Source organism: Glycine soja, chromosome 7, assembly GCF_004193775.1.
Source record: "Glycine soja cultivar W05 chromosome 7, ASM419377v2, whole genome shotgun sequence".
Lineage (NCBI taxonomy): Eukaryota > Viridiplantae > Streptophyta > Magnoliopsida > Fabales > Fabaceae > Glycine > Glycine soja.
This window is the reverse complement of record NC_041008.1, coordinates 34,071,506-34,092,717: the sequence shown is the minus strand read 5'-3', so window position 1 is coordinate 34,092,717 and position 21,212 is coordinate 34,071,506. Positions and strand designations below refer to the sequence as shown.

General features: G+C 33.3%; 1 protein-coding gene across 1 annotated transcript; it reads left to right on the top strand.

Annotated features, from left to right (window-relative positions):
- Positions 1-6,936: 6,936 nt before the first annotated feature.
- LOC114417829 (annexin D5-like) lies at positions 6,937-17,930 on the top strand. The gene is made up of 6 exons (XM_028382865.1): positions 6,937-7,109; positions 7,929-8,074; positions 8,466-8,684; positions 16,752-16,967; positions 17,056-17,145; positions 17,594-17,930. The coding sequence occupies exons 1-6, from the start codon at positions 7,034-7,036 to the stop codon at positions 17,795-17,797; spliced, it is 951 nt and encodes a 316-aa protein (XP_028238666.1). The 5' UTR covers positions 6,937-7,033; the 3' UTR covers positions 17,798-17,930.
- Positions 17,931-21,212: the final 3,282 nt, after the last annotated feature.

Below are 21,212 nucleotides of genomic sequence, written 5' to 3'. Positions count from 1 at the left end.
CCAGTTCTGCATAAAATTTCCTAATCATCATTGTTGCGTGTGTATCATGGAAATAATGTGGGGCATCCCCTTTATCTCTGAACCGCTGGCCACACCCTGACATATATCATGACCAGCCGTTCTACAAGCCTTGAGCCAAAATCCCAACTTATCATAAACCTTGACCCAGGGTGAGAATGTCAATCCTTGCCCTCAGAAGAAAACAAAGCAAAAAAAAGAAAGAAAATTCTCGATCAAGGATCAGAAGAAAACAGAAGAAATATGTAGAAAGGCCTTTGGACCAGACAATATCTGAACAATACATAATTGTCACCAAATAAACAAGAAAAAAAAGGAAACCACGACCTAAAGTGGTCCTCTCCCTTTGATTGCCAACCAAAATCCTGTGCGTCGGTGACTTGTTCACCTCACACTAAACAAAAACAAAAAAGGAAAAGGCCAAAAAACACTCAAAGCCAAATTTCCCACCAAGAAAAACAAACCATTCCCAAGAAAAAGTCCTATTGATCCATGATCACACATGTAATCTTTGATTTAATAGGAAATGATTTGCAAAATCAAGTCATGACATATCTATGATTCGGAATTAGGATAAAACACTTATCTTGTGAGATTGATACACTTTGAGTGATTTTCTTCTATTTTTGTTGGACCCAGTGTTTCCACTAAATGTCGTTTAGAAACGAAAAGCTAACCTCCAAAATCTCATTTATGGTTATGAGAAAATTTCATCAGCATACTCTCCTTCCCCAATAAACACATTGTTTTTCATCCAAAAAAGCATATGTTGCTCTGATCAGTTGGAAGTTTTGTCTCTTTACTAAAGCATGTTCGCATTTTAGTGAAGAAAATACCGAGACTATTTTTAGTCTCACAGTTATCAAGAACTACGTAAGTCTGAGTTCCTCATCACAAATTGAGGATACATAGGAGCAAAAGCCCTGCTTTTGTCGACCACCCCACCTTTTGTTACCGTGACCCAAGAGTCCAGTGGCGTGGGGAGCCCCATGAATTGATTGCCATTCATGCATCCTCCACCATCGAGTCTGGAGCCCCACGAACTGATTGCCTAGCTTGTTCGTCTATCCTCCACCCTCAAATTTTATCCGGAGCCCCATGAATTGATTGTTGTTCATGCATCATCCACCATCAAGTCTGGAGCCCCACGAATTGATTACCTAGCGCTGTTCGTCTATCCTCCACCCTCAAATCTTATCCGGAGCCCCATCAATTGATTGTCATTCATGCATCCTCCACCATCGAGTCTGGAGCCCCACGAATTGATTCCCTAGCACTGTTCGTCTATCCTCCACCCTCAAATTTTATTCGGAGTCCCATGAATTGATTATCATTCATGCATCCTCCATCATCGAGTCTGGAGCCCCATGAATTGATTGCCTAGTGCTGTTTGTCTCTCCTCCACCCTCAAATCTTATCCAGAGCCCCATGAATTAATTGTCATTCATGCATCCTCCACCATCGAGTCTGGAGCCCCACGAATTGATTGCCTAGCGCTGTTCGTCTATCCTCCACCCTCAAATCTTATCCGGAGCCCCACGAATTGATTGTCATTCATGCATCATCCACCATCGAGTCTAGAGCCCCACGAATTGATTGCCTAGCGCTGTTCGTCTATCCTCCACCCTCAAATCTTATTTGGAGTCCCATGAATTGATTGCCTAGCGCTGTTCATGCATCCTCCACCATCGAGTCTAGAGCTCCACAAATTGATTGCCTAGCACTGTTCGTCTATCCTCCACCCTCAAATTTTATCTAGAGCCCCATGAATTGATTGTCGTTCATGCATCCTCCACCATCGAGTCTGGAGCCCCACGAATTGATTACCTAGTGCTTTTTGTCTATCCTCCACCCTCAAATTTTATCCGGAGCCCCATGAATTGATTGTCATTCATGCATCCTCCAACATTGAGTCTGGAGCCCCACGAATTGATTGCCTAGCGCTATTCGTCTATCCTCCACCCTCAAATCTTATTCGGAGACTCATGAATTGATTGCCTAGCGCTATTCATGCGTCCTCAACCATCAAGTCTGGAGCCCCACGAATTGATTGCCTAGCGCTGTTCGTCTGTCCTCCACCCTCAAATCTTATCCGGAGCCCCATGAATTGATTGTCATTCATGCATCCTCCATCATCGAGTCTGGAGCCTCACGAATTGATTGCCTAGCGTTGTTTGTCTATCCTCCACCCTCAAATCTTATTTGGAGTCCCATGAATTGATTGCCTAGCGCTGTTCATGCGTCCTCCACCATCAAGTCCGGATCCCCGCGAATTGATTGCCTAGCGCTGTTCGTGTATCCCCCACCTTCCTATTCGGAGCCCCATGAATTGATTGCCTAGCGTCGTTCATGCGTCCTCCATTATCAAGCGCGGAGCCTCCGGTGACTAGGAAATGTGGTTTTTTGTTATTTTCCCGATTGGTTCCTTCGCCAAACATGTGTATATGTGTATATTATGTTATTGGTGTTTTTTGTTGTTTGTGTTTGTTCTGTGTTTTGCAGAGAAAGAAGGAGAGACGAAAGTCGTCATAGACTAATCACGCAAAGGGCGAAGACGGACGAAATTAGTGTTTTATCTTTGCTTTCCTCTTATCTCCGATAAAAGGTAAGTAAAGAGGGGCAACAGTCATACCCTAATTTCATCCGGGGACCATTATTTGATGGCATGCAACCTTTGTTTGACCGCTTCGAGGTACTTGGCACCCTTTGTTGCACAATACGTGATGTTCCGAGACATGCCGGAAATCAAAAGGAAGCATTGTTTCGCAATCCGTGAAATTCCGTAACATGTTGGAAATCAAAAGGAAGTATTGTTACACAATTCGTGAGTTTCTGTAACATTCCGAAAGCTAAAAAAGGAGTAATTACATGACCCGTAAGGTTCCGTAACCTTACGGAAAGAAAACAAGTATCGTTACGAAATTCGTAAAGTTTCATAACGTTACGGAAAAAGAATCACCAAAAAAAGCAAAAGGGGTGTATTTTGTAAAAAAAGGGGTGCAAATAGCAACCAGGCCCACTTGGGCCTTCTAGGATGTTCCTCTAGAAGGCAGTTGCTTCTGGAGGAAGCAACCTGACTCGCCTGGGCGAGCTGGGTGGCAAGCTCCTCCCCTATTTTCCTATAAATAGGGGGAGGAGTGAAGGAGAAAGGGGTTCAGCCCTTCGGGTACTTCGTAATCACCTAAAATTAGTGAGGAAAATTGTTTCCGTGAAGAAAATCCAAGCCGAGGCGCTTCTCTAACGTTTCCGTGGGTGATTTCGTAAAGATTTTCAACCGTTCTTTGTCGTTCGTCGTTCGTTCTTCGTCGTTCTTTGGTCTTCAACCGGTAAGTTCCCGAAATCGAACTTTTCAATTCATTCTATGTACCCATGGTGGTCCCCATTTGTTTCGCGTACTTTTATTTTTGTTTCATTTACTTTCCGTACCCCCTTTTGACGTGCTTTAGTCATTTACTTCCGTAAAAAGCAATAAAAAGGATTTTAAGGTTCGATACCTCAGTTTTTCTCACCAAGTAAAAATGGATCATTTTAAGGTCCAACGCCTTAAAAGGACCACCTTCCAAGTAAAAAGAATCGCTTGATTCGCCCTCAAGAGAAAACTACGTAGGTCTGATTTCCTCTTCGATGAAGGGTATGTAGGAGCAAGAGCCCCGGATAAAAAAGAAATAAAAGTTTAGGCACACAATTTCACACAATTCTAAAATTAAGGCTGTTGTCCTTTGGGACAAACGTGAGAGGTGCTAATACCTTCCTCGAATGTAAATACAACTCCCGAATCTGGAATATTCTTCATGACCAGTTTCCTTCGGTTTTTCCGACGTTTTCCACAAATAAACGTTGGTGGCGACTCCGCGCATTTTCCTCCTTTGGAAGACGCACCCGTGAGCCTCGCCTCGCTCGCCCGCCCGCCCGCAAAAGGGTAGGTTGCGACAACATGCACTACGAAGGTTGTTCCATCAAGCTAGGAGAAAATTATAATGTTTCTAGTTTTTATATGGTAACTGTGGTTTAAATAATCCAATGCTTTATTTGGCCTATATAACAAATGCCTTGTTTTCTCATTTCCATTTTTTTTTTAATTGTTGAGGGATTTTTTTTTTTTTACCTTTTTAGGTGAATGGGTTGCAAGCTCAATTGGTGCTAATTTTACTCTCTATATCATCACTGTTAATTTTGGAGAGGTAAGTGTCCGAAATATCTACTGCCTATAAGCTATGCTCTTGTTATGCAATGAAAAATAACATTTCTGATATTTATGGTCAGGGAATAGCCAAAATTATTGTGGAATAATATTATTATCTGACATTTTTCTTGGGTGGAAGCACAACTTTCACCAAAAATAGTCATTGCATCTATGAGTATGGATTTTTCTTGTGTTGTTAGCAGATTTTTAGTTAAACCAGGAAAAGAGCATTGAAATGCTGTGAAATGGATTTTCAGATATGTTAGAGCCAACTTCCAAAGTCAGCTTCTTATCATGGCCTTGTAGAATATAGTAAGATAGACTTAATTTAAAGATCTTGTGTTTTTCATTTGTACGATTATGAATAACATACAAATTATTTAACATATATGCTACTCGAGTTTGTATACTCTTTTCAACTATCAATAATATAAATTGCTTTGCATAGCAAAAGTTTTCTCAATTAATACCATTGTAGTTGTTTCACAACTTGTATGATTCACGCATAATGAAATGCATGGTATGTTTAACATGCATGATTGGTCAAACAAAAGCCTTAAACGTACATGACTTTTGATTATGGATATCAATAATTGTAAAATACCTGGGAAAAAAATTTAAGATGAAAAAAAATCTAAGACGGTTATGGCAAAAACCGTCTTAGAATGAATGACATTCTAAGACGGTTATGCCAATAACCGTCTTAGAATGTCACACATACTAGACGGTTATTGCAATAATTGTCTTAGAATCCTATACATACTAAGACGGTTGTACCAAAAAACCATCTTAGTATGTGTCACATTCTAAGACGTTATTTCATACGATTCTAAGACGGTTACTTTAATAACCGTCTTGACCATTTCTTTTGCCACTCATTCTCGGGCAACAGCCGAACCATTCTCCTCCTTTCCAAAATCTTGATTTTTTTTACTCAAACAATTTAACTCATTAATTAACCTAAAAAATTAGAAGATCAAACCAGATTCTCTTAATGCTTTGGCTCAACGTCCTCACCACCTAAGCAATCTTCTCTCTTACTCAAAACTTGCTATCTAAGGTATATAATGGGGAGTGAGGAATAACTTTTTTTTTATAGTGAAGAATAACCTTTTATATCTATAATCAAAGATTACTAACATCATCTAGAGGTCTATAACTCTTATAAACACAATTATCTTATTTTGTGTACATTTTTTTTTTTTACATTTAGTGTTCTAACTAATTCTGAAAATTACCTCTACAACAGAGGGTAATTATAAAACATAACTCCTAAAACATGACAATTATTTGCATCTTTCAATCATCTTTTTTTTTTGATTAAAAACTAAAAGTTTAAATATATTTTTATCCCTAATAAATATATAATTTTGTGTTTGTTTCCTAATAAATTTTTATTTTGCACCAAATCTCTAATAAAACAACAATGTTATTATTTTTGGTCAATGACACTTATTTGTAGTCCTTGATAAATAAAGAATTTTCTAATTGCTTCCTGATAAATTTTTTACATTTGTTATTAGTCGGTATTAAAATAAAATTTACTAATTTATTAGGGAGCAAACAAAAATTTGCTAATTTATCAGGAATTAAAACAAAATATCAAGGATTAAAAGCAAAAAATTTATTTTATTAGGAACTCAACTGAAGATAAAAATTTATTAGAGAGTAAACACAAAAATAAAATATTTATTAGGAATCAAAAATATATTTAAGCCAAAATTAAAAAAATAAAATATATTATTAGTTAAGGCATGAAATTGCTTATTTCGAACTAGTATATAATATCAATTTAAGAAATTTGATTTTTTCTTGTGGCTACTATAATTATGACTTTTGATTCTCAAATAGGATCTCAAGATATTATTATAAGCTTGGATTCTTTGGGTCGATTATGGGGTCTGTAACTTGATTACATTTAAAGTTTATTGTCCCCCTCCAAAAGTATATTTTATGGGGACTGAATTTTGATAATTTCCACAAACTCAATTTATGCTATCAACTAAATTTCCCTCATTGGATCATTTTAATTTTAACTACACAAATGATAAAATATTGAAGTTCCTGTTGTTCAGTAATATTTTAAAGGAAAATTTTAATAATATTAAATTACATTAAAAAGTATTTAAATACGCATGTGATGAGTAGCTAATATTAGCAATTTTTATATAAAAGATTATATTATCTTCCGGTTATGTATGTCAGAACACTCAATAAAATAACAAACACAACAATGTCAAAACGCTAGTTTTTTGCTAGCATTCCTCATAAATTATTGAAGCTATCCTTGTGTCATTTGACATTGATCTTAAAACGAGCCAAGGACATATCCTTCACAAAATATTTTTCTCTCAATGAAGATTTTAACGTCTTTACTGTTTCACAAGATTTGCTTTCTCCTTCATGTATTTTAACAATTGATTTATATGCATTTTTCACATATTTGAATTATATATATTTAATTTTTCCTTTCATATTTACAGTTTTTTTTGTGTCTGTAAAACACAACAATTAAAATTTGAATGTTTTTATATTTATACAATAATCACATTGAAAGTATATACGTAACTCTAGACAAACATCCATCTCGTAGCCATTGCTCCACTTTACTATTTTTGTGGATTATTTCCCTTAAAATTAGTTGAGGCATATTTCGTGTCATGAAAAAACACCAAAATTAGTAAATTGACAATTGAGATTGGTAAGAAGTGTTAGCTAAGTTTATTGTGTGCGTTTCATTCAAAATGCCATAAGCTGGAAAAACGACAACTTATCTATGCAATAGAATTTGATTTGTTTGGCAGAGATACACATAAAACAGAAAGATTGGCAATGACAACTTTGAGCGTACCTCCAGTAATACCCTCGCCTAGGGAAGATGCTATCAAGTTGCATAAAGCTTTCAAAGGTTCGCAAAATTCACAAAGGCACATATTGATATAGTAATGTTTTTCATATCATTGTTGTAAGTTAAGTACTCTTAGAGCCACCATGCATATCACAAGTGATTGCGTGATGAACATTTGAAGAAATACTATAAATTGAAATTAGCATGATCATTTTTATACCATAAAAGAAGTCTAGTTGATTTGTTTATGTCAAATACTGAAATTCTGATACTCAATATCAAAGGACTTAATTAATTGAAAGAACAAAATTAATTTGATAACGGAGAGGCAAGTCTTCAGATTGATTAATTAGTAGAGATGAAAATGGAAGAAATAGTAGATGATTATGTAAAATGAAGCTATAGAGAAAATTTGAGAAAGCATGATGAGACAGCATTTGACACATACCATAAACTCATAGACTCTATCAAATTTGGTGCCTTTTGGCGTTATTTCTTTTTCCTAACCTCCCCCCACCACACCTGTTCGCATTCCATTTTGACCCTTTCTCAATTTGCATATACCCACCTTTCCTTCATGTTTCATTTCTCAATTTTATGCTTGACTCAGCCATTAGTGGTGTAATGGGTTGATAAAAAAAAGTTGTTGTAAAACTCCGTTGGGATGTAAACGAAATTAATGCATGCTAATTCATTGAAAACAATATGTGCTACTTTCCCCCCTCTTCTCTTTACTTTTCCATGTCACATTGAATATGGTTTGGTTTCTCTTAATGCTTGTACAAGACAAGATATAGAATTCAGGTAAATGGGTGAGAGATTATATAGAAAATAACCATTTGAATTTTGAGTCATCTTATAATGTATTTCTCATTACAGGTCTTGGTTGTGACACGTCTAAAGTTATCAAAATCCTTGCTCACAGGAATGCAGAACAACGCAGCCTCATTCAACAAGAATTTGAAACCAACTACTCTGAACTACTTTCCAAACGATTATCAAAAGAGCTTCGTGGGCATGTTAAGGTAATTAGACAAATATCACAATTTTGTGTTGTTCTCAGCATAATTCTATTAAAGTACTTTTATTTGTGTGGTTGTATACTTGTGAAATAACTCAAGGGCTATTTTTTGTGTGCGTGCGTTTTGGCTGATCAACATGGATATTGTTCTAATGCAATATCGGATATCAGGTTAAACATTGGACTAAAATTAAATAATGGATATCAGGTTATCAAATGGACTAAAATTACATAATTAAAATAGTAAGGAGATTTGGAAAAAAACGGGGGATCAAATTTGTAAAATGACAATAGTAGATGAATCAAAAGTGCAATTAAATCTTTGTATCATACCACTCTCAAATGAGAAGAAAATACTAAGTTATTTCTCTCATCTTACTTCTAAATGCTTTCAGAAAGCAGTGTTGCTTTGGTTGCATGATCCTGCAACTAGGGATGCTAAGGTAGTAAGAAAAGCCTTAACTATCTCAGTTGTTGATAATCAAGCTATAACAGAAATAATATGTTCTCGTACCCCATCACAATTAAGGCGATTGAAAGAAGTTTATCTGTCAACTTATCATTCCTATCTTGAGCAAGATATTGAGAGCAAAACCAGTGGTGATCACAAGAAGGTGCTTGATCCACCCCTTACTCCTATCTTTTTGCAAGGCATTTTTGGTTGTGCATTATTTCTAGTATGATTCATGTATCCAAGTGCAAGCATTTATTAGAGTGAAAGCTAGCTTGCTATAAGCAATGATTTTTATGAAGTTAATTAATTAAAAATAGGTGATAGTATTGGTTATCATGCTATAGGAGTGAAGTATTGATCGGCTTTATCAATAACTAATTTCTATCAAGGAATTATAGTAGGCTACCTTTAGTATGATCTCCCTTTTAATCATGTGTTTTTCATTTAGAAGACTTAGATCCAAGATCTTATTTAAGGGATTAAAGCTCGGTTTTACTTAGACCAATAAAATGTAGTGAATTAGTTGATAGTATAGTAATTATATCATTGGTCTACACCCTTTTTCAAACTAAATACATCTAGAGAGGAGGTTTGTAGATGTAAAAAAGGATTAAAATATCTTTATTTTAGTTCATAATGCATGTCATTAGGAAAGAGATAGATATACGAACAGTTTCCTTTCCTATGCAATAATGTGGGTCGCTATACAAGATTTACTCACACAAATAGAGAGAGAAATTAAATTAAATTTATGTATGATATGTTGGAACTTTAGATTAAACACAATTAAAATTATAGTCGGGACTTAAATATGTTTGACGTCCTTGATGTATACCTAATTTTATTTTGAATCTCATAAAAAAAAATTGTTATTCTAAGTCCATGATATATTAAAAGTTTTGTTCAAGGTCCTTGGCATCATTTAAGTGATGACATGACACCATCTCAACGACTCTTCCAATATATTAGTTGTTGAGATGTTGTCATGTCATCATTTAATTGATGACATAAACTTGAAACAAAACTTTTAATATATCAGGAACGTAAAACAATAAAAAAATTTATTAGAAACTAAAAAAAAATCAAATATATATCAAGGACCTAAAAATTATCAAGATACTATATAAAAGAATTCAACTACTAATAGCAATTTAGTTGACTATGAACTAATATTGAATTTGTCTATGTAGGGATTCAATCAATCAACCTAACTTGATTCTAACAAACAATCATCAATCCTAACCACATGCTTTCTATTCATGTAGAGAGAAATTACTGCATAAAGATGAATAAAACCCCATTGTGTTCCCATGCTCAAAATCATGATGAAAACTAAATGCAGAAGCGTAGCTGAATTAACCATAAAGGACTGATGAAAGGTTGATGATGATCAATATTGGTTTTATGATCTTCCAAATGTAGAGAGCTTTATTTTCTTCTCTGAATTTTCTCTTATGACGGGGATAAAGAGAAAAAGAAAGCAAAATTGTACGTTTTGTCACTTCTCTCTACACATGGGAACCATAAACTCTTGTATTGGTAATTGTCATCAGTTATCCCAAATTTGATGATTATAATTTGGTCCCTCATCAAATTATAATATCACTAATGGTATCTATACAATTAGTCTTTCATGACATACATGCCCTTAGCCATAATTTTCTATTGATTAGACCACTTTAATATTTTGGCTAATAAAACAATGATCTTAACTCATTCAATTATGTGATATATATATATATATATATATATATATATATATATATATATATATATATATATATATATATATATATATATATGTATGTATGTATATATATATATATATATATATATATATATATATATATATGTATGTATGTATGTATGTATGTATGTCCCAGAATTGCTAACAATCTCTCACTAGTCTCAAATATATATATATCCTTACAATCCTTATGAATGTGTTAGACTTTATGAGCTCAAAATTTGCCATTACATGCCTTGAGCATATTCCAAAAATCTTGTCCATTGATTACATCCACACATATAACCAGAGCAGTTTTCATTGTATCAATCATAACTAAACCCATCAATGATCACTAATGCTGATAGAAACAAATGACATGGACTCATCATGAAATGCGTAGCATGAAAATTACGTGAAGGTGGCCTGTACATGTTTATTTTTAACTAGTTCTACTTTACCTCAATGAGATCATTTAATAACCTTAATGTACAAAGTGTAATAACTGAATAATAAAACACACACACACACACACACACACACACACACACACACACACACACACACACACACACACACACACACACAGATATATATATATATATATATATATATAACCAAATATATCCAAAAGTCAATGTATGCATACATAAAATCTAACATAGAACATAAAATACATAAAAGTGACTAACTCCCATCAACCAAAGATTCCTCAAACTGTAAAACACCCATGTGAGCAACATGGTCATGAAAGACCTTGGGTGGAAGTCCCTTAGTATGAGGATCTACTATCATAGAGTTTGAACCTAAGTGTTACATGAAAATTTATCCACTCTGTACCATTTCCTTAACAACTAGGAACTTGATGTCAATATGCTTCGACTTGGTCGAGCTCCTATTGTTGTTAGAATACAATACAACTAATTTATTGTCACAATATAACTTAAGTGGTCTTTCAATTCCTTTCACAATTTTCATCCCAGTGACAAAATTTCTTAGCCATATTCCATGATTTGATGCCTCATAGCATGCCACAAATTCTACTGCTGCCATAGTGGATGATGTAGTAAGGGTTTGCTTGGCACCGCACCAAGAAACCGCACCACCAGCTAACATAAAAATGTGACCTGAAGTGGATCTCAAACTATCTAGGCATCCTGCAAAACTCGAGTCAGAATACCTAGTGATCTCCAACTAATCTGACCTCTTGTATGTGAGCATATAATACTTTGTTCTCTTCAAATACCTCAGAACTCTTTTGACCGCTTTCTAATGATCTATTCCTGGATTGCTTAAATATCTGCCTAATACCCCAACTATGTATGCTATATCTGGATGCATACATACTTGGGCATACATCAAACTCCCAATAGTTGATGCATAGGGAATCTTCTGCATTTCCTGAATTTCCAAATTTCCTTTTAGGAACTGTTTGAGACTGAACTTGTCTCCCTTAGCAACTGGAGTGTCCCCGAATTTACATTCCTGCATGTCAAACCTTTTAAGTATCTTTTCGATATAACTCCTTTGTGATAATCCTATAATACCCTGAGATTGATCTCAATGTATCTAAATTCCTAATACAAAGGAAGCGTCACCAAGACCTTTCATTTCGAAGTTTCTTGATAGAAATCTCTTGGTTTCATGAAACATACCTATATCATTAGTGACAAGCAGTATGTCATCAACATATAAGACCAGGAAAATGTACTTGCTCCCACTGAATTTGTGATACACACAATCATCAACAAGATTCATCTCGAAACCAAATGAGAGAATTACTTGATGAAATTTGTGGTACCGTTGACGAGATGCATGTTTTAGCCCGTAAATGGATTTTGTTAGTTTGCAAACCATATTCTTTGGGTCTCCTGACACAAAGTTTTCTGGTTGCACCATAGAAATTGTCTCATCAATGTTGTCATTGAGAAATACCGTCTTGACATCCATTTGATGAAGCTCCAAATCATAATGTGCAACAAGATCCATGATTGTCCAAAAAGAGTCTTGCGATGAAACTAGAGAGAAAGTCTCTTTAAAGTCAATCCCTTCCTTCTGGGTATAGCCCTTCGCCACAAGACGAGCCTTATACCTCTCAACATTACCTTTGGAATCTCGCTTGCTCTTAAATATCCATTTGTAGCCAATGGGTTTCACACCTTTTGATAATGGGACATGTTCCCATACCTTGTTGTCTTGCATGGACTTATACTCCTCATTCATTGCTTCAGTCCACTTTTCTGAGTTGGAATCTTGCATGGCTTGATGGAAGTTGACTGGGTCATCTTCCATCATACCATTATTTTTCTCATGTTCCTGGAGAAATACCACATAATCTTCTAGAATAGCACTTCTTCTTTCTCTTGTAGATCATCGCAAAGGTACTGGCTCATGAAGCATAGGTTCTTGAGGATCTTGAGTTTGTTCTTCATGAACAACCAAATTATCTTGAGTGGGAGATTCAATAACAATATCTTCTAGAGGTTCCAAATTTTCTTTATCAAAAGCAACTATATGAATCGGTTTTGGAATTGTTACTGATTCTTCCTCTAAGACAAAGTCTCTAACCTTATTCTTCCCCCCAAACTCAATATCCTCAAAGAATGTGGCAGTTCCTATCTCAAAAATTATCTTTAATTTGGGATCATAATATTTATAGCCCCTGGATCTTTCAGAATAACCAATAAAGTAGTTGCTGACCATTCCATGAGCAGGTATGCATCCAGAGATTGTGAACACATCCAGAGATTGTGACTTTTCATGTATAAGAAACATGTATGCATATTTGGAGTAATCGTCTATGAATGATATAAAATATCATTGACCATTCCATGAAGGTGTATGAAATGGCCCACAAATATCAGTATGTATCAATTCCAAGATGCCTGTAGCTCTATATGCACCTGATTTCTAGCTTTTGGTCTGTCTACCTTTAATGCATTCAACACAAACATCAAAGTTTGTGAAATCAATGGAATCCAAGGTTCCGTTTGACACAAGTCGTTCAATTCTATTCCTAGAAATGTGACCTAAGCGCTTATGTCATAATGCTCTTGAGTTTGTATTATCAATTCTACGCTTAGTACCACACAATTCCGCATTAAAGGACTCACCATAGGAAGCTACAGTATCAAGTAAATATAGATTATTATAAGCCAAGAGTGAATCAGTTCCAACAATATCTGAATTGAAAGACAACCTAAACACATTGTTTCCAAATGAACACAAATAATCCAATTTGTCCAAATAAGAAACTGAAACCAAATTTCATCTAAACGATGGTACAACAAAAGTGTCTTTCAAATCCAAATAAAAACCAGTACATAATAATAATCTAAAGTGCCTTATCGTTTCCACCTCCACCGATTTACCATCTCCAACATATATCCATCTTTCATAATCAATTGGCTTCTGGTAGCTTAGGCAACCCTTTATTGAAACATTGATGTTAGTAGTGGCACCAGAATCTAACCACCAAGTGTTTCTAGGTACTGAAGCTAAATTGACCTTAGAATAGACCAAAGTAAGAAACATACCTTTCTTTGCACGCCAAACATGATATTTGGTACATTTCTTCTTTACATGTCCAGGCTTACTACAAAAGAAACAGTTGTCACCTTGATTTTGTTTCTTTTGTGCTGGACCCTTAGCAGCTTCATTCTTGGGCTTCTCAGTTCTTTTTATTTTGCCCTTGTCTTTAGAGGTACCCACAACATGAGCACTTTCAAACTTTTCTTTCTTCATTAAGAGACTCCTTCTGACAGTTATAAGAGATCTTAAATTGGCTAAACTGTGAAGGTAGAGAAATTAGCATTAAATGAATAAGCAAGTCTTCTAATAGCTCAAGCTTTAGTGCCTTAAATTCTGAAGAAGAGTACTTGTTTCCGCCTTATCACTTTTTTGCAAAGTGCTTTTCAATTTTAGCAAGGAATTCTTTGGCACTAGTTATATCATCTGAAACAGTACCCCTAAAGACCTCAGGAATGCCACACTTAATAATCATAAGACTCATGCGATTTGAATGATCCCACTTCTCATGAAGTTTCCTATGTTCAGAGGTAGGAGTAAGGGGTTTCTCAATCCTTAATGAAAGGTCTAGATTCATGCAGCCAAGAACAATTTGCATGTTTTATTTCCAGACCTTAAAATTTGTACCATTAAGAACCGAAACCGAATTTAGATGAGCAGATATAGAAGCAACAATTGAGAAGATCAAAACAAATAATACAATAAGTTCACATAACAGTCACCAATGCATTTAAATAATAGTATATCTCATCTCAAGATATTTAGTGCACCATTAATATCAAGTCTTTGGACAGTGGTATTAATTGCTAGTGATATCCTTGTTGTAATGTTCAAACATTGATAATAAAAGCATATCAAATAACAAACCCATATTTTGATGTGATTTCACATGCAAAACCTCATAATTATCACATGTTTAACATCACAGGTGTGTATGTAAATTAGTTGAATGGTAACTTTCCTTTGGGCCAATCACCATTCATATAAATAATCACTCACGTTTACCTTTCTCATGAACAATCTACACAAGAGAGGTCACTTTAGAGATATCTTGATTCAATTAGCTCATTTAAATGCTAAACAATTAAAATAATATATCATAACTAAATTTTGAACATTGATGCACCAAATCCAAAATTAAACATTTCTAGAGTAAATTATTTTAACTATTTATTTATTTTAAATTTTAGAAGCCCATGATTGTTATTTTAATTTACTACAACAACCTCTAAAAGTAAGAACGAGCACAAAGTAATATGTATATATATTAATGATGCACTATAACCTTTAAATGTTTGTACCTATTATTCCACATGAAATATGTACATGATACTCATAAAATGCATAACCTACTAACACATCGAATTGCTATGCCTGCACCGTTTTTGCAGTGTTGCTCTACATGTGCTATATTGATGTATTGTTACCAAGTATCATTTACTACCTGTGAATTTGTCATGCTTATAGCATTTAAATAACATTGCAGAATCATTTTCATGTAACATATCTATATTACCAATCACGCGCAATATACTCTACTATATAATTGTTATATTAATTTGATGTTATCAATCACCTTTTATTTCACTGTCCATTCCGCTGTAATAATGTAATAATCTTATTTGTTTCCTCAAAAAATACTGTATTTAATGTGTGTATGTTGTCCAAACATCATCATAACACACAATAACAATATACACTATTTAAATGACCCATTGCTAGAAAAGTTACGCTTTAGTAAAAGGTAAGATCAAGTAACAGTATATAAAATATCTAAATTCATTTAAAATTTAGAACATGCCAACAGCCTGAATAAATAAAATTTTCAAAATCATACATGAATCAAGTATGAGTGGCTCTGATACCAAATTGTAAGAATTCAATTAATCAACCTAATTTGATTCTAACAGACAATCGTCAATGCTAACCACGTGCTTTCTATCCATGTAGAGAAAAATTACAGTATAAAGATGAATAAAATCCCATTGTGTTCCCATGCTCAAAATCATGATGAAAACTAAATGCGAAAGCATACCTAGATTAACCATAATTGAGTGATGAAAGGGTAGATGATGATCAAGATTGATTTTATCATCTTCCAAATGTAGAGAACTTTATTTTCTTCTATGAATTTTCTCTTTTGATGGGGATAAAGAAGAAAAGAAAGGAACATTGTACGTCACTTCTCTCTACACATGGGGATAATAACCTCCTCTTGTACTTGTAACTGTAACTGCCATCAATTATGTTTATAATTTGGCCCCTCATCAAATTATAATACCACTAATGATATCTACACAATTAATCTTTCATGACACATATGCTCCTAACCATAATTTTATATTGATTAGACCACTTTAATATTTTGGCTAATAAAATATATATATATATATATATATATATATATATATATATATATATATATATATATATATATATATAATCCAAAGTTGTTAACAGTCTAAAGTAACAATTTTAGTCTTCTTATATTCCACTCCTAGAACTTTAGTTTTGGGTGAAATAGACTACCAGCATGGTATGATAGGGTTGAGAGACATAACATGTCCCATAACAAGCATTTAGTTAAAGATTTGATATATGTCTTGGGATAGGCCCATCTATTAAATAGATTTAATTTGATTAGACTTTAAGATATTAGTCTTTTATGTTTTGGCCGGGTCTTTTGAAGATACCTTGGATTTATCAATAAATAAGAAAAGTGAATCTAACCAAATGATGTGGGAGTCCACTTTATATTTAGTGAGTTCCACTTGTATTTCACTCAATACTAGTGTGTTGAAAATACAATGTGTTACAAACTGTTTTAGAAATCTTATAAATTTATAATTTTTCCAAGTTAATTCTTGTGATCGATTCTTACAGTATTTGCCGACATTGCATTTTAGTAGTCTGCAACACTTATGAAAACTAATGCAAAATCTTGACATGTTAATGTTGGATACTTTAATATAGTTGTTGCTGGCATATGTAAGTATACCACGCTATGAAGGCCTAGAGCTAGATCATATAATAGTACAGGAGGATGCAAAACAACTCTATAAATCAGGGGAGAAAAGGATAGGAACTGATGAGAAGATGTTCATAAAAATTTTTAGTGAAAAAAGCGGCGCACATTTGGCTGCAGTCAATTCTACCTACATAGCTTCATATGGACACTCGCTAGAAAAGGTGTACATATATGCCTCCAAACAAGTAGTGACCTATTTTTTCCCCTCTTTATTCTGTGTGCAAACTCTAACTTGTCTTTCTCATGCAGGCAATAAAGAAGGAAACATCTGGCAATTTTGAGAGTGCCCTCTTAACCATACTGCGTTGTGCTACTGATCCTGCTATGTACTTTGCCAAGGTATTTGTTGTTCTCAAGTTGTCATCTCCTAAAATTTCTATTTTGTTTATCGTCATAGTTCTCTCTTCTTTGTCTTAATCAAGCTTTACCATTGGTTCTAAACATTTTGATTTTTTTTGTGTTATTATAAAGTGTCTAGAGAATGAAAAACTATGTACCTTTTTCTTCATTTGTATGAAATTAATGATTTATTTGTTGAATATTTTCTTCAACACCCTAATTAAAGCTTGTTTACCTGAAGAAATTATAGAGATTATGTTAAATTGGAAAAGTTATAGAACAAAGGACTGGATAATTTAACATTGAAAGTGTTTGGCTAGCCATTTTAATTAGAGATGTTTACAAAGAAGCCTATTTTACTGGCTTATGCAACTTATATGGCTCCACTTTGCTTTAGGTATATGTTAGCTTTTGCCATAAAATAATGCTTATCCTTGATATTTTGCAGATTCTGCGCAAGTCAATGAAGGGTGTGGGAACTGATGATAGTAGACTAATAAGGGTAATTGTGACAAGGACTGAGATAGACATGCAATTTATAAAAATAGCATATTATAAGAAATATGGAAAACCATTAACTCATGCTGTCAAGTCAGACACATCAGGCCATTATAAAGATTTGCTTCTAAATCTTTTAGGTTCTGATTATTAGTGGAGGACAATTTAAGTCATGCACTGCCATGATAAGGATACAATGTCTCTCTGTCCTTGTGGCAGTTTGATAACTTCTAATCAAACCATCCAAGGAATTATGTTATGATGTCAGAAAAATTTACTCATTGGAGCTAAACTCTTTACACAAGTGTTGGTAATGGGTTTATTTTGTTTTAGTTTCAACATTTGATAGTGTTTCTTGAGAAATAGTTATTGTATTCATGCTATTTGTCATAATTTTTGTACATTAATTTAATCTATATATTATTTTAATCATAATTTTTCCGTACCACTTCTTAAATCGTATGTTGCCTCTTAATTCCTCTAAAATTTATTATTGAAGATAGATGCATCATGCATTATTAACTCATGAGTGAAAACTTAACCCATGTGATTGTATTAAAACATGTGTATATGTTAAATAAATTATAAAGTTGTTTGAATTTCAACTGATATTTTTATTTTGTAAAAAAAAAACCCTGATATTTTTATAACTGTTATTATTTCATGTTTTATATGATAGGATTAGGCCCATTCCTATCATTATCCTTTAAATATATTTCATATTTTAGAGGTGGACTTATGCACGTAGAGTTAAAAGTCCCAATATTTATGCTTGGTTATCGTGGCTAAAAATGTCAGGAAAAAAAGTAGCACTTATGCTACTATATTAAATTTCAAATTGGATCCGTTTAGCTAGAACTGGGCCACTTGAAGGTTTGATTAAGTTATTCAAATTGATGTTGCAACAATGAATTGAAGGAGCACCAGTCAAAATGTGGCCAGCATATATAGTTATGAAATAATTCAAAATCATGTTATAATTACGTATAAATATGAGAAAAAGAAATAATATAAATATATTTAAAAAACAATTTTTTATAAGGAAAAAAAGTTATGTATTAACAATGTAAATTTTTTTACACAATCATCTGATCTTAACCCACTAGTATGATAAGTTTGTTAACTTTTAAAATAACTAACTTAAAGTAAATGAAATAGTGATTTGTGATTGGATGATCGTAAAACTGTTTTACACTATCAATGCATAGATATTAAACTTTTTTTAATAAAAGAAAAGAAAATAGTAGTATATACATTGAGAGTGTAAATAATGTTTACACAATCCTCTGGTTACAATTCACCATATATGTTAAGATTGTTGACTTAATGTCACTACAAGAAAATAGACTTTTAACATCAGTTATCAAGGACTTTCAACATTGGTTATTAACCAATGTTGAAATTACCGATGTTAAAAGTCTTAACGTTAACATCGATTTTCCAAAACCAAAGTTAAGTAAATTACAAAACATCGGTTTTATACAAAACCAATGTTGTATCATAAAAAAATAACAAAAAATATTTGAAGTCTACATTGGTTTTCTTGTGAGTCAACAACAACAACATCAGTTTTCCAAAAAACTAATATAATTTTTAATAACAACATCGATTTTCATAAAAAATTGATGTTTTTTGTATTTTGTAATGTCCTATCTATTTTTGTAACTACCCCAATTAACTTGTAAATCCAAAAGAGTGTCAGACCAGACAGTTGTTATCAACCAGTTTAAATTTTGTCCACTATATATAATTGAATATTTACAATAAATTATAAGAAAAGTGGAAGTCAATACACAAAATCATTTGTAACCTAATCTAAATTAACATAATAACTACTCTACAATTCTAAAATCACTTAAACTCTTAGGGTTTGATTTTTAACTTTCAAATAATATCTTGCCCACTGAATACGAATTATTTTCATTCTCTCTAGTCCCATTGGTCTTTGATCAGTAGAATATTTCGTGACATAATAAAACACATAATTTAATAAATGAGTCTAAATAATAACAATTATAAGAAATTGAATTAGTTTTGAAGTAAACAATTACTGCTTTCCAGTTATCCTTGAAACCTCCTAGGACTATTATTGACATCCAATGCATTATGCAGTACCTGCACTTATTGCTTCTTTTTTGCTTATTACACTAAATTAAATAGGATATTTAGATATTCAAAGTTAACTGAAGCGTAGTAAAATTTAATTTTTAAGACATGAAACATTATTTAAATGACTTACTTTAACTATAATCCATCTAGTAGCAACCTTGGATTTACTTCCTTGATTGTCATTGAATCATTTCAAAGTACTGATTAAGAGAAACATGCATGAGTAAGAAAGACATTTGTACTTGTGATAATGGTCACTAACAATCTCCAACAATGAATACCATGATCATGATACAAACAACAAAGTAAAAGTGCCTACAAAATTAAATAAGCAGTTAGGCTTGAGTCTGGCTGACTTTACTTTAGGCACTTTATTATCTTATGTCTAATGGGAGCAACCATATTAACAGACTATATTTCATTTGATTCTATCTTGGTATTCTAGTCTTTTAATTCTTGGGCATAAGCATCTAAATATAATGATAAAATATTTTACCAAGTTCATTTGGCAAACAACATTCTATTATGAATCCTGACAATTAAATGTTGGAGTAGGTTTATTGGTGGCATGACAAATACAGGCCTAGGAAGCATGCATAAGCTACGTTATGATTTAGGCAGTGTGCATCACAAATATTCTAGATTACACCAATAGTTATAGACAATATGTCTTTCAAAATCACAAGTCATAACAACCTTCACAAAGGTCTACAACAGTGAAAGCACAGGTCAAACATGGAGTAGCAACCCAATAGGCAAATAGTAGTAGAAACTTGACTTTCTTGTCTCCAAACAAAGATTTCTTACAATGATTAATTCAAGGATTTCGATATTATAGGAGTTAAGATGACACACAATTATCGATGATAATTAATCAGCCAAAGTAGATAGTTAGAAGAGCAAATTTATTGAAGTTGCTATAATAATTTTAAACACAAACAATTACCGTGCTTCGTACACATTCTACTTTTAGGCTTTTATACAGAAGGTTGGCTTAGTATTACATTTCTTTTCATCATTTTTCAGAATTAAAAACTATAAAACAAAACATAAAAAACCCAGGTCAGAATGCCTTGCCCATTTTGCTGACCATTAATACTTAAACACAAAAACAGAAACAACTCTAGAAACTCAATTTTTACCAAATTTAAGCTATGTCACAAATAAAATAAAGAGATAGAATGTAGTAAATAGAAGACTCACTCACAAATGTATAAGCAAGGCCTACAGGGCCTAATCTTTGGCAATTTCTCACGCAATGCTTTATGGCCACCTGCAAATCACCATGGATAAACAACATTACGAAAATTTACAATATATATTTTGTGTTTAACTGATTTCAACACTAATTCCAAACTATTTTTCAGGATAAACTTCTTGTGTGTGTGTGTGTGTGTGAAGAACTAATTTCTTTATTAAAACTAACTTTAATGTAAGACAATGTTTCATCAAAAAAAGTA